Below are 12866 nucleotides of genomic sequence, written 5' to 3'. Positions count from 1 at the left end.
GCCCCCACAGCCGTTGCTCTGGCCCCGCCTGCGGCCCCGCCCGCTCCACCCCCACATGGCCACGCCCCTTCACCGGCCCCGGTGTCCCTCAGCCCCGCCCCTGCGATGGGCGTGTCCCGGCCCGCTCCTTCCCACGGTGGTGGCGCGGGTGTCACGTGGTGCGCGGCCCCGGACGCGGAAGTGCTGCGCGCTACCCGCGGGACCGCTGGGACGCGCACCGGCAGGTGAGGGTTCCGCGCTCGGACGCTCCGCGGGCAGGGGCGGGGCTGCGCTCTGCCCTGCTCTGCCACGGCACGGCTGGCCCCGGCCGCGCTGCTCTGGGGCTGCTTCGGCCCGCGGCGGCTGTGAGCGGCACGAAGCGTTAAGACGTCCGAGCTCCCTCCGCGCCCGGACTGCGCCGTTCCCCCCGGCGTCCTTCCCCGGGGCTCTGTTGTGAGCCGCCGCGCTGCTCGCTGTGCGCTACTGCCCCCCGTGAGGGTAAGGACCTTGGTGGGCCCCCTGTGCCAGATCGCCCCTCGCCGCTGCTCCGGGCAGGAACTCTGGTATCTCGCCGGGCTTCTCTTTCTTTTATAAGCGGGCAGCCGAATGAACGCCGCGGTTCTATAGCGGGTTAATGACTGTAGGCACGGGAGCGGGACTGTAACTGCTCGGGTTTGTTTGCTCTCCGCTCCGGCCCTGCTCCTTGTGGCGTTCCCGATGCGGCTCTGCCGGCTCGCAGTACCAAGCGGCGCTTCTTTCCAGACTCGCATCAGTTCCAAGTTATAGAATTTATTTTAACAAATTTTGGATGTACGGATTTTTTTCCCACCACGACTCTGTAGCTTGGTAATTGACTTTCTGCCAAGCACATCGGCAAGCTCAACCCTTTAATCTATTTGAAAAGCACACTTCTAGGTTCCTCTTTCCTTGTGCCTGTACCTATAGCTGCCCCGCACTCCCCTCTGCTGGGCGGAGCTCTGCCGCGCTGCAGTGAAATCGGCTGGGATAACGTGCTGTACTCACGCGCAGAACGTAGAGAATCGTTTTGTATTGACAAGAGATCTGTGTTTGCTTTCATTTCTGTGTTAGATATGTAAGATGCCTTCAACCGTCTTGGCTCGAAGTGGCTGAGAACTGGACCTCAAGATGAGAACTAACAAGGTGTACAAGCTCGTCATACATAAGAAGGGGTTTGGAGGCAGTGGTCAGTATCTCCTAGTTTGTAACAATGAGACCAGCACTCACTTATTTGAAAGAGATTGTTCTATCGATCATTTTAACAAAAGAGTGAACATGGAACTTTGATATAACAAGCAGTATTGCTAGCCAGAGTTTGGAAAGCTCTTTCTAATAGCAGATTACAGGAAAATAAATGAACATTTATTGGAAGAGAGCAACATTGCATCTAAAAAAAAATTGCTTTATTTTTACTTCCTCCTCTTTTGTTGCAACACTTAATCTGGTGTTTCAGTCACCCTAATGAGTGACATATATGTCAGTGACTTATGACTGCACGTAGATGTGTTTCTGAGCACTAATAACAGTGCCATTGATTTGACTGCTCCCTACTTCTGGGAGCATGTTGATAAACCTTGTCGAGATTCTATGGCTGTCTACTTTCCTGCTGGTGTTCATTGTATGAAAAGTACAGAAGTTGATTCTGGTTTCCTAAATAAGACACAGTCTTTTGCTGAACACTTCTTTTGTGAAAGTTCTGTTATTTGAATTGTTTGTGCCTGCAAGAGTGGCTGATCTAAATTGGCTGGGTAGGGATCCTGTCATGTGGTGAATGGAAAGCATTTTGCTGATGTGTTCATCTTGGTTTGGTGTATTTATGCATACTGAGCTATTGTATGCAAACATGCAGCTGTCTGTGTTTAGTATGTATCTGTTCACTGCCTTCATTCATTTATGTCTTGTAGATGATGAATTGGTGGTGAATCCTAAAGTATTTCTTCAAATCAAGCTGGGAGATGTTGTGGAAATTGCACATCCCAATGATGAATACAGGTGAATTCTCTTTGCTGATATCAGTCAGGTTGGAGCACTGAAAGGATCTGTTCGTGTGTAGTGGTTTCTAGAGTGAGAGGCTCTTAGGGCTGATATAACTTTGCTTCAGGATGCTGCCATGATTTTTTTCTGCATAAAGAGAAGTAAAGAGGTTAACTTTAGCAAGAGTGCTTCCTTAAAATTTGTGGAATTCTTTGTGTTTGGTGTTAGTTTGCTGATCTTCCATAGGCCAAGTAGCACATGAATCTAGAATCTGCAATGTCTGTATCCTCTTCCTACATCTGCTGTTACCTAAGGATTATTCTTCTATCCTACAGTGTATCCTAGGCAAAATTAAAATTTTGTGGCCTTGTTGTATGAACCTGTTCATCCTGCAGCCTGTATCTGAAAAGCAGCAGAGCACTTGTGAGGCTCTGAGAAGTTCTCGTGTGACCTAATTCCCCATTTGTAGTATCATCTTTATCTCAAGAGTACCTTATAAAGAGTGTAAGGAACAAAACGGAGTGACAGGTGGAAAGGATGGTGTATGAAGCTTTCTAGAAAATATTAATGTTTCTCTTTAGCTTAACCTATGGTCCATGTTACTAAATAGTTTTGAGTGTACGATTTACCAGAGAGACTGTTGGTGGTATCTCAACTTGTCTACCTTTTTTCTCTTCTCTATGCTAGTCCCCTGCTTCTACAAGTGAAATCACTTAAGGAAGATTTGCAGAAAGGTAAAACTAGACTTATGCACAGTAAAATCATAGGAAGCGTTACATGACTGGGCTGTACCTGTGACTGATGTATTTTAATTTCGTAAGAAAATCAATGCTTTGTCTGTTTAGCAAGGGAAGGATTAGAATTTTAACAGAAAATGAGCAGTTAGTTCTAAATCTGCTTTTGTTGGAGTAATGTGAGGTATGGTTTAAACAAACTTGGCTTTTTAGCCCAAAATTTGTGTTTCATGTCAGTCTCACTGTGTTGGTTTTGTACCTGTAAAGCCCTTGAAACCTTTTGGGGACACTAACTTCTCTGCTGTCCTTTTTCATTCTTGTGGCAGAAACGATAAGTGTGGATCAGACAGTTGCGCAAGTGTTCCGCCTGCGGCCGTACCAGGATGTCCATGTCAATGTTGTTGACCCAAAGGTGTGTGGGTTTGCTGCTTTTTTCCATCCATTTAATCACTTGACTCAAATCGGAGTCCTGGGACTTTCCATCTACAGTAGTCTGGGGGAAAAAAAGGCATTTTTTTATTGAAAGATACTTAGTCTTCTTCCCTAAGAAAATGAGCTTTAGACTTTTGAATTATTTCCTGGTTTGTTATATGTCTCTTCTCTCCCTATTATCTCTGTTCTCTTTTTGAACTCTATGATCCAGCTTCAACAGAGCTTGGTAGAAATGCAGACATTTCACATATCTTTAAATTTCAGAAATTCATGAGAATCAGGCAGAGTAAAGAGAAACAGAAAGTGTCCTAGTCAAAAGAAGAGCCATGGCCTGGGTTTGCATTATTTGATACCACAGAGCCTCTTACAGAGAGGCATTTCTTGTAAACGTCCCAACTATTAAAAGAGCTGCGGTCAGAACTTATATTCTGCACAATACAAAAATACAATACAAAAAGGAAATGAGGCTTCCTTAATGTCATGAATTGCAGTAATTTGTTTTATTTGAGCTTCCAATCTGCACTGAGACTCGTAGCAGAGATTTAGTCCTTGGGCTTTTTCTGGTCACACTGTGCAATGTTTTGCAGCTCAAAGTAGTTGAGATACGTGCACAACTTTGGTATTGATTTGTATGGGCTTCCCTTTTATCTTGCAATTTTAGAGATATTGACTTGCTTTTGAATGGCACTTCTTGTAACATTTGGTTATTAAATGAACAGATTGGTGGGCCCTACTTAAAAACAACCAGTAAAATCTAAGCACTGTTTTTCATCCATTTCCCAGGAGGTGACCTTGGACTTGGTGGAGCTGACATTTAAAGATCAGTATATTGGGCGTGGGGATATGTGGCGACTGAAGAAGAGTTTGGTAAGGCCTCTGCTGCCCTTGTGCAGGGTGCAGGTGATGTACCTTTTATTTTGCTTGCTGTGAAAGAAAATAAGTGCTTTACAAAATGTAGAAAATCGAAGACAAAGACAGTGTCAGCAGCTCCTGAGGATCTTGTGCTGTGAGTGGCACATCAGAGTTGGCAAAATGGATATAAATGTGTTGTAGAAGAACAAATCCCATCATTTCCTACTCCACTGCTATAATGTTGATGACTGCCTTGGGCATTGAAAATGCTGTTGAAAGTTTTTTTGCTTATGTTCTGAATTTTGATAATTTTCTACATTTGGAAGGAATTGAATCCAAATGTTTTTCAAGTAGAAGTATGCTGAAGTATCCCCTCCCTGAGAGTACCACTTAATAAGCAGCTATTAGAATATTTTCTGCCTGCATGTCTGAAGTGCAGTCTTTGGCTCCTCTAAGTGCAGTGAATTAGGCAAATTAGAGTTTATATGTGTTAAAAGTGATTTTCTGTTGTCTACTACAGAGGTTCTGTAGGCTGAGCTATTATTAGTAACTGCACTGAATGGATTTTGTGACTTCTGTTGTAAAAATCATGTGTTTGAGTGCAAGTGGGTTTTTTTGTACATTGTTCTACTCATTCTCATCCTGCTCTTCTTCTAACAAATGTAACTCTTCTTTCCTAGGTCAGCACGTGTGCATATGTCACCCAAAAAGTCGAGTTTGCAGGTATCAGGTCAGTGCCTCCTCTGTGGGCTTACTGTTAGTTATTGCTTTAGCTTCATGAGTTCTAAGTACCCAACTGGAGACTCTTCTCTGAAAAATCCTTCATGTTTCATTGTTCTCTTACTCATCTACAGACCTCTGCACCATGGGGTGGGGAAAGGCTTCTATCTGATTTGGGGTGAAAGAAACTAATAGTAGGGCAGCCAGCTACACTCGTGGCCTCTGATTAAGGCCAAATAATTTTCTTTTTATCTTTCTGACTACTTCCCCCCTTCCCAAGCTGTATTAGTAGTTCAGAGTGGGCTAATTCAGTTGCTGTTGGGGTGAGACAGGGACAAGGAGATGTGCAGATGCAGAGGGAAATGGCTGTTTGACATCTTTTGGGTTAAAGATCAGGTTTTAACCAAATAAGTCATCCTTGAGTGCAGATTTTGGTACATTTCTTATTTGCTCAAATACTGATTGTGTAATCTTCATATTCAAATATTCTGCACTTCTTTCCTTCCAGGGCCCAGGCAGGTGAACTGTGGGTAAAGAGTGAGAAAGTCACTTGTGGATACATCAGTGAGGACACCCGGGTAAGAGTTCAGGAAACAGGGAGAAAGCAGTTTTTCCCTTCCTTTGCTTGCAAGGCTTTTTGTAATTCTATCTTGCCTGCAGATTTGTATGGATCGTTGGAATTGGCTGTGTTGTAAGGTGAAGAATGGCAGTAAGTTCAGGACAATGAATCATTATTAAACTTCAGCTCTGCTGTGCTGGCAGCACTAGAAATGACTTGTTAGAGGGGAAATTCCCTGTGATGCAAGGGCCACAGTTGTATAACTTGCTGTGTAGTTAACCTCTTCATTTGGGCCTTTTAATGAATGTACTTTGTTTTAAACAAGGTCTTTCATTCCTTTGCAGGTGGTCTTCCGCTCCACTTCTGCCATGGTTTATATTTTTATCCAGATGAGCTGTGAAATGTGGGATTTTGATATTTATGGTACGTAGGTAATGAACCTGCCTGTGCATGTGGATGGTAGCAGCTGTCCTTTCTGCCCCTACTAGGAAACTGCCACTGCTGTTTATTTCCGCCACTACTTGCAAACGAAAATGTCCTGCCTTTGGCCTAAGCAGTGCTCCAAGGTCTGCTGTGGTGTTGCCTTAGATCCTTACTTTCAGTCCCACCCTGACACTAACTGTGCTGTAATTATGCCTCCCCTGCTGGGGGAGAAATTTAGAGTCCTTGCCAGGAGTTCGAGAGACAAACGGACCTCCAGCCTTCTCTGCTTTCAGATAGTTGTTAATATTAAGTCTTATCAGAGAAATAGAGCCACTTAATGTGATCTAGACATAGCACAGAGCAGAGAATGCAGGAGAATGCCCCGTTGTCAAGATTTACACAGTCTTTCAAAGGTAAATTAACCAATGGTTACTAAAAGCGTACGTTATTTTTACTTTTCCACCAATGTATAAGAAATCATCTAGTCACAGAGACAGGAACTGCGGAATTCTTTATCCAGTCATCCCAAACTACTTCTACTGCAGAATATGGAGTAGTAGAAGAAGGTTTGGAGAACAACAACATTCCTCCATTTTGAAGTTTTTTGCTTTTATCTATTTACTACATTAACAAACCCAAATCTTCTAAATTTTTCACCCTGTGACGATCTTACATAATATTCTATCACCTAGTTCACACCAGTGTAGATTTGAGTTCTTCCCAGAGGGTAGGCAGTTTTCTCCAAGGACAAAGGTCAAAAACAGTGTTGTCCAGGGGGGTAGAACCCTTCAAAACAGGCAGAGAAATACTCTCTGCACTCTGGGTTCTACACCACCCATTTCTGTCCTGGCTGTGCTGTCATTTTCCTGTCCGCGTAGAGCCTGGGTATCATTATCTCAGTGATGAAATCACTGTGAGCATTGGAAAGGTTTTCTATAGATATGAACATGTTGGGTGATGAGAGCAGGCGCAAGTTTGTGAATCCTGAAGCCAGAAATCTATGGAAGTCCTGTGCAAAGAGGACCTTGATGTTTAGATTTCTCTTGACATTGGCTTTACTGAGGAAGTAAAACCTGCTTTAGCCCAGGTAGAAGTTGGTAACTTCAGCTGGAGGTATTACAACTTTAGGCATTAAGAATGAGTCACTTCTCTGTGTCATCCTATTTTTTTTTCTGGCTTAATTCTTTAGCAAACCTCTTGCCACTTCCTTTGACCATGTGTTTAGGCATATGGAACTGGGCAACTATTCAAAACAGAGCAGGGGATCAGTTGTGCATTCTATGCCTAAAAGACAGTGCAGGTGCTTTCCCAGCATGCTGCAAATGTGTTGGAAAAATGAATTAAGGGTCAGATCCTTCTGGCAGTAGGAGTCATGTTTACATCCTCTGAAAAAGTGATGCTTTTTAATCTTTTTATCATGTTATTTTAGTGATATTGGCCTTTATTACGCACACAGCTGCTCTAATTTTAATAAATATAGTTGTCCTAGAATCTTAGGGTTAGATATGCCCCATAGTTGAAGTAACTGTTGTTTTCTGATGCTTGGGAGATTTTTATTTTGCAGGGGATCTATACTTTGAGAAAGCTGTGAATGGTTTCCTTGCTGACCTCTTCACAAAATGGAAGGTAAATAGATCAAGTTCAGTTTTAATTTTTTATTTCTCTGGAATTGTTAGGGACATTTCTCTGAACAGTAACACATCAGAATATCAAATTGCTGTAGGTATAAACAAATTGTGTCAACTGTCTTGTTTTCTAAACAAACATCTTGACAACTACAGAGAGGAGCTTCTTTAGAGACTAGTGGAGAATGTTCCCGGTAAATATGATATAGCCAAGCAGCACAGAATCTGCAGGACAGACCCTTTTGTTATGTCAGAGAGACAGATGGAGCACTAATGCAGATCCATTAATGCCACAGTCTAGTTTTTGTTAGTTACCTTTGTTTCTGGGTGTGAGGGGAGACAGGGTGTTATTATATGTGTGTATCCACAGTTTTCTACAGAATGTGACTTTTAAGGTTTTCTTTTTGCATTTGTTCTTCCTGGACAGGAGAAGAATTGCAGCCATGAAGTGACAGTGGTTCTATTTTCAAGAACATTTTATGAAGCAAAATCTATAGGTACGCAAATTCTCTGTTTTCATGTTTCCATTTTTAAACCTATCTCCTCTGTTGAAAGTTGGTCACAGGCTGACAGGGACTTCTCTTAATTGCCATGTTCACAGTATTCTCTGTCAAACACATTAGGTACATAGAGATTGTTATGAAAGTACTGCAGTGAAAACCTTATATAGAAGAATGTCACAAATTTTCCTTACCATACTCAAGCTGTCATATTGGTTTAAAAGCAGTTTTTATATTGTATAGAAAGTCTGATATTTCTCCAATTATTTATAAAATAAAAAACTGTATTTATAGTTTGTTTGGTGGGGGCTTTTCTGTTTGGGTTTTTTTTTTTTGGTTGGTTTTTCTGTTGTTTATTTTTAATGGAAATAATAGCTTCTTGCTGGAAAAGATGAGTCATTTCTATACAAGAGCATGGGATAAGATGTGCTTTTCCTTCCATTTCAGATGAATTTCCTGAAACACATCGTGCATCGATTCGGCAGGATCATGAGGGAAGATTTTATGAAGATTTTTACAAGTATGTTTTCCTCCCAGTTCTTTTCACCTCTTATCCCACTGTGTATGTGCAACTCAATGCACTCTTTTGTGCATTTATTTATAGTTTGTTAATCCCTTCTCACTTCCCCTCATGACTTCCTTTCATGGGCCTCATTAGGTTGTCTTTTTTCTAGAGTCGTAGTTCAGAATGAGAGGCGGGAAGAGTGGACCTCGTTGCTTGTGACCATTAAAAAGCTTTTCATCCAGTATCCTGTGTTGGTACGACTCGAGCAAGCAGGTACAAGAATCCTCCTTTCCCTGCTTTTATCCTTTGCTCTCTCTTTTTTCTCTTTCTTTGGGTTTGGTGGGTTTTTTTTTTTGTTTGGGTGGTGTTGTTGTTTTTTTGTGGGTTTTTTTGTTTTGTTTTTTTTTGGTTTGTCAGTAAACTATCCAGTTTCAGTTGGAGTCTGGTCTTGTGCCTCTTAGTGCTCTCCTGGCTGAGCAATTTGCCTGGATCTTTCCGTAAAACTTAATAATATCAATTTTGCCAGTACTTTTTGAACTAGTAGTATTTAGTACAGATGTATTTTTTCTGTGGTTTTCTTTTATTATATAAAGCAAGTCTATACAGGAATGGTGACTTTTTTTTTTTTTTGCCTTCTGAATACTTTTCCAGAGGGCTTTCCTCCAGGTTACAATTCTACCTCAGCACAAGGGAACTACCTGGAGGCTATAAATCTTTCATTCAATGGTAAGTTATGAGCAATGGGTAAAAATATACAGGAGAAGAACCATTAAAGCAGCTGCCCATAAATGGGTGTGGACTTCTGTTACTTTTCCCTTAACACTGTGAAAAGGAGGCGAGTATTAGGTGGTCACCTCCCTTGCTCTGAAAAGAAACATCCAGGGTCTTTTAAAAGTATTCCTGCATTCTCTCTGGCAGTGTTTGACAAGCATTACATCAACCGGAACTTTGACCGCACCGGGCAGATGTCGGTGGTGATCACCCCCGGGGTGGGGGTGTTCGAGGTGGATCGGCTCCTCATGATCCTGACCAAGCAGCGGATGATTGACAATGGTAAGTAGCTGTGCCTGCAGTCTCTCTGAAGGCAAACATGGATTTGGAAAAGATCTAGCTTTTTCTGGCTGTGAAAAAGTATCTGCGGTAACTCATGTGCTCTGGGAGGAGGGGTTACAGCTGCAAGACTTGTGTCTGCACTTCGTATTGAAATGGGCGGATTTTCAGAGTCCTTACAGGCATTTAATTTCTTTTGTTTGTGATAGAGAGCTTCACCTGTCCATGCAAACCTTTCCCTTAAAGGATAATCTTGCATGAGTTGCATTAATTTAGAAAAAACATTTCTTATATTCCCACAGGTACTGTTGGTTTGTAACCATACCATGGGACTGTTGACTACCGTTTTCAGTATTATTACCTCTTAAAGTATGTGAATACGAATTGGGTCTTCAAATTGATCATCTGTTTTGTCTTAGCACATCAGTCCTGCTTGGTTGATAGCTGAACTCTACTGTTGTCTGTTTACAGGGATAGGTGTGGATTTGGTGTGCATGGGAGAGCAACCCTTGCATGCTGTACCGCTCTTTAAGGTAAGGCTGCTTTTCCCTTCTCTCTGTTCCTACTACAAACGTTACTCATTTTGTGACTGGCTGGATACAATTAGTTGCTTTTGAATTACTCTTACAGCTCCATAATCGCTGTGGCCCTGGTGACTCACGAATGGGTGATGACTACAATATTCCACACTGGATAAATCATAGGTAGGTGAATTCTGTCAGCCTTTGCTAAACACTTCTGCTTTGCTTTCCTCCTCAAAATGTCTTGAATTCTCTTTCTTCTTTCACTGTTTATTTCCTCTGCTTTCCTTTTGAAGCAAAGGAAATACTACATTACTCTTGAAGAACTCTGGGCATTAATGCAACATAACAGAAATGACAGGGTTTTGAAACAGCTGGTGTGAGTCACTACAGCTGTGCAAATCAGAGAGAGTTGTGTAAATGGCACAGTGGAAGTGGATGTCTTTCTGTAGAAAGAAAATGAACTGGGCAGTGCAGGTGTTAAGCATATGAAGCAGTGTCTAGACTGAGGCTCTACAAGTATCAAAGCCCTGTCTTTAGGCAAAGAGTAGCTTCTCTCAACCATACCTCCATGTTTTCCATATGTTGTTTATGCACAGAAAGGTATCCCATTTTCTCCATCCAATAGCTGACTCAGGTTCCTGGTCTGTTTACTGTGTAGCAAACCAACTGTGTTGAGTTCTTAGAACACCTTAAAGCCACCCTGGTTTTTCTTTCAGTTTCTATACATCCAAAAGCCAACTCTTGTGTAACAGCTTCACTCCACGGATCAAGCTGGCAGGAAGGAAGGTGGGTATCTTTCTGATTTATATTTTCTTACTAGTGTCTCAGTTTGAGACAAGTTTAGGGGGAAATGCTCTGGAAGGAACGTGTCCTCCCCAGAAGACAGGTTTCAGCACCCCTCCCCCACCAATACAAAAGGAATTTCTTGGATGAAAGTGAAAAAAAAAAATTATTTAGCAAGCAGAGTGCTGGCAAGGCACAGTGTGACCAATAGGTAAAGCTCTGTAAAGGGAAGGCCTGGTAAAATCGTGGCTCTGGCCTGTTACTTAGCCTAAGTAGAAAGGGACTGTGGGAGAGTGACTCAGCTAGAATAGAGGAAGTGAAGCACGCCACGTGAATGCCTCGTGCCCGCAACATGGTGTATGGTGTTTGGTTAAATTGGGTTTGTTGTGCCTTAAAACTATGTAAACTGACAACCGACTAACGGCATAAAAAGGCCGGGTTTTTTGTCAATGAAGTTCCTCCTTTGCACCTGCCTGGGGTCTCCTTGCTGCTCCGTACCGCTACAGCACAGGAAAAAAAAAAGAATAACTGTTAAAATATTAAACCTCCTCAATGTGGAGAAAGCTGGTGGATTTAGAGTTCCCTCTGTATCTGGCTTGGCCCCTCCCGAGGTCCTGGGCCGGGATGTGGCGTCCCCGCCGCCTCCCCGCTGGTCCGTGGGATCTGATGATCTGGTTCTCGGATCACAGCTAGGCCCAACAGTTCCAGAAGAGGGAGGGGCAGCTACTGGAGGATTTCGGTATGCTGGCATGGGAAAATTTCTTGTCTCAGCTAACAGGCTGGCTAAAAGCAGGAAGGTGCTCCCTCGGCTCTGCAGTGGTGAGAACGCAGGGGAGTGTGTGTGAGTCCTTGAACACAACGCGCGCTGAAGAATTTGCCCAGCTTCTCTCCCCCCTCTTCTGGACCCAGCTTAAGGCTGTGGGACCCATTTCTGGGCAATAAGCAGATGATAGGGGAACACAGTATTATCATAAAATCACCCCAAGACAGCTAGCATGTCAGATACCTCTTCTTAGTCAAGCATCAGAATATTTCTAGCAAGTATTCCAACAGCTGGAACTAACTTTCTGTGTTAAAAGGCTGTGAAAGCAAAGCTGCAAGGTTTGTTGTAGGGATTGTGAATGAGGGACTAGTTTGTAGGTCTTTCCTTTCTAGGATAAAATTGGGTGAGAAATGTTTTAGCCACCATAAAAATCAGAGTTTCATTCTGTAACAAATAACTCTATGGAGAGGAGGAAAGGTGTTGAGCATTGTGTTTTTCACACAGGTTTGTGACCAAGTATCAGTATTTAATATTTCTGAAGTTATCTGGCTGCCTCACTGAGTCAGCAAGCTAAACCTTGTCTGCTTGATCACATTGGGGATGTTTCCTTAAAACATGCTGACTGTTTCCCTTCCCTCTGTCTTTTCTCTTGCTCTTTCTTTTTTCTTTCTTTGTTTTTTTGGTCACTTCGTGCTTTCTTTGTTGGACTCTCCAGCCATTGATGGAAAAAGCAAAAAATAATCGTGATGCCTGTAAGTAATTATGTTCTGGAATTATCTGTCCCACTGACTCCCAAACTAACAAACAGCTGCAGTAAGACAATGACACTCCAGCACAAGGAAGGGACAATTGTTACAGAAAACCATCAGACCCATACTTAAGTGTTTCCTGTATTTGTTACTCAGGATGTTAATGTGCATGTGCCAGTTGACTTCTTGACAATTAACTCATTTAGTGTTTAGGATATACGGGGGAAAGACATTATGGCCTCAGCAAGCCTAATTCAGAGGCACCAGCATTGATAATTGAGCTGCTCCAGCTGCTCTGCTCATGACACTTTGAGATTTCTTCTGGAATAGATACTTTCTTTAGGGGTGAGGGGTGGATACTCTGACTTGCAGATCTTGAACATTCTTGAAAGAGGTTCCAGTGCTGTATGATTTTTATTTCAGCATTAGGAGCACCAAAGGATGCTGAGAATGCCTTGCCTATCCAGGTAGATTACGATGGCTATGATGCCCAAGTGTTCCGACTGCCAGGCCCATCCAGAGCCCAGCGCTGTACCACTTTCAGGTGAGAGGCTTGTGAGTGCACTGGTTCTAGAGTAGCCATGTTATGTATGCTTGATACATAAAATACTTGGAGAAATACAAGGAGAATTGATCTCCACATGCTCACAGTTGAACAAAAAGCTTCTTCTGTACC

At 42.7% G+C, this 12866-nt stretch overlaps 1 protein-coding gene across 17 annotated transcripts in view; it reads left to right on the top strand.

Moving 5' to 3' along the window:
• Positions 1 to 128: 128 nt before the first annotated feature.
• Positions 129 to 12866, top strand: part of DEPDC5 (DEP domain containing 5, GATOR1 subcomplex subunit) — a 41132-nt gene continuing 28394 nt past the window's right edge. For 16 of the 17 annotated variants that reach the window (XR_005603191.1, XM_039561292.1, XM_039561290.1 and 13 more), the window contains exons 1-20: positions 231 to 477; positions 1069 to 1183; positions 1902 to 1989; positions 2659 to 2705; positions 3032 to 3117; positions 3921 to 4004; positions 4670 to 4719; positions 5218 to 5287; positions 5613 to 5691; positions 7256 to 7317; positions 7744 to 7813; positions 8264 to 8336; positions 8491 to 8594; positions 8973 to 9047; positions 9240 to 9374; positions 9843 to 9904; positions 10002 to 10075; positions 10612 to 10681; positions 12157 to 12193; positions 12614 to 12734. Coding sequence is in view for 16 of the 17 variants with exons in the window: in XM_039561292.1 (XP_039417226.1) it covers positions 1126 to 1183; positions 1902 to 1989; positions 2659 to 2705; positions 3032 to 3117; positions 3921 to 4004; positions 4670 to 4719; positions 5218 to 5287; positions 5613 to 5691; positions 7256 to 7317; positions 7744 to 7813; positions 8264 to 8336; positions 8491 to 8594; positions 8973 to 9047; positions 9240 to 9374; positions 9843 to 9904; positions 10002 to 10075; positions 10612 to 10681; positions 12157 to 12193; positions 12614 to 12734 (1445 nt within the window). In the remaining variant the exon portion in view is untranslated. The other variant, XM_039561283.1, reaches the window with a different exon arrangement.

This window comes from Corvus cornix, chromosome 15 (genome assembly GCF_000738735.6).
Source record: "Corvus cornix cornix isolate S_Up_H32 chromosome 15, ASM73873v5, whole genome shotgun sequence".
In the NCBI taxonomy this organism is placed as follows: domain Eukaryota; kingdom Metazoa; phylum Chordata; class Aves; order Passeriformes; family Corvidae; genus Corvus; species Corvus cornix.
Note: the sequence above shows the minus strand (reverse complement) of the source record. Positions and strands in the feature narration are given on the sequence as shown.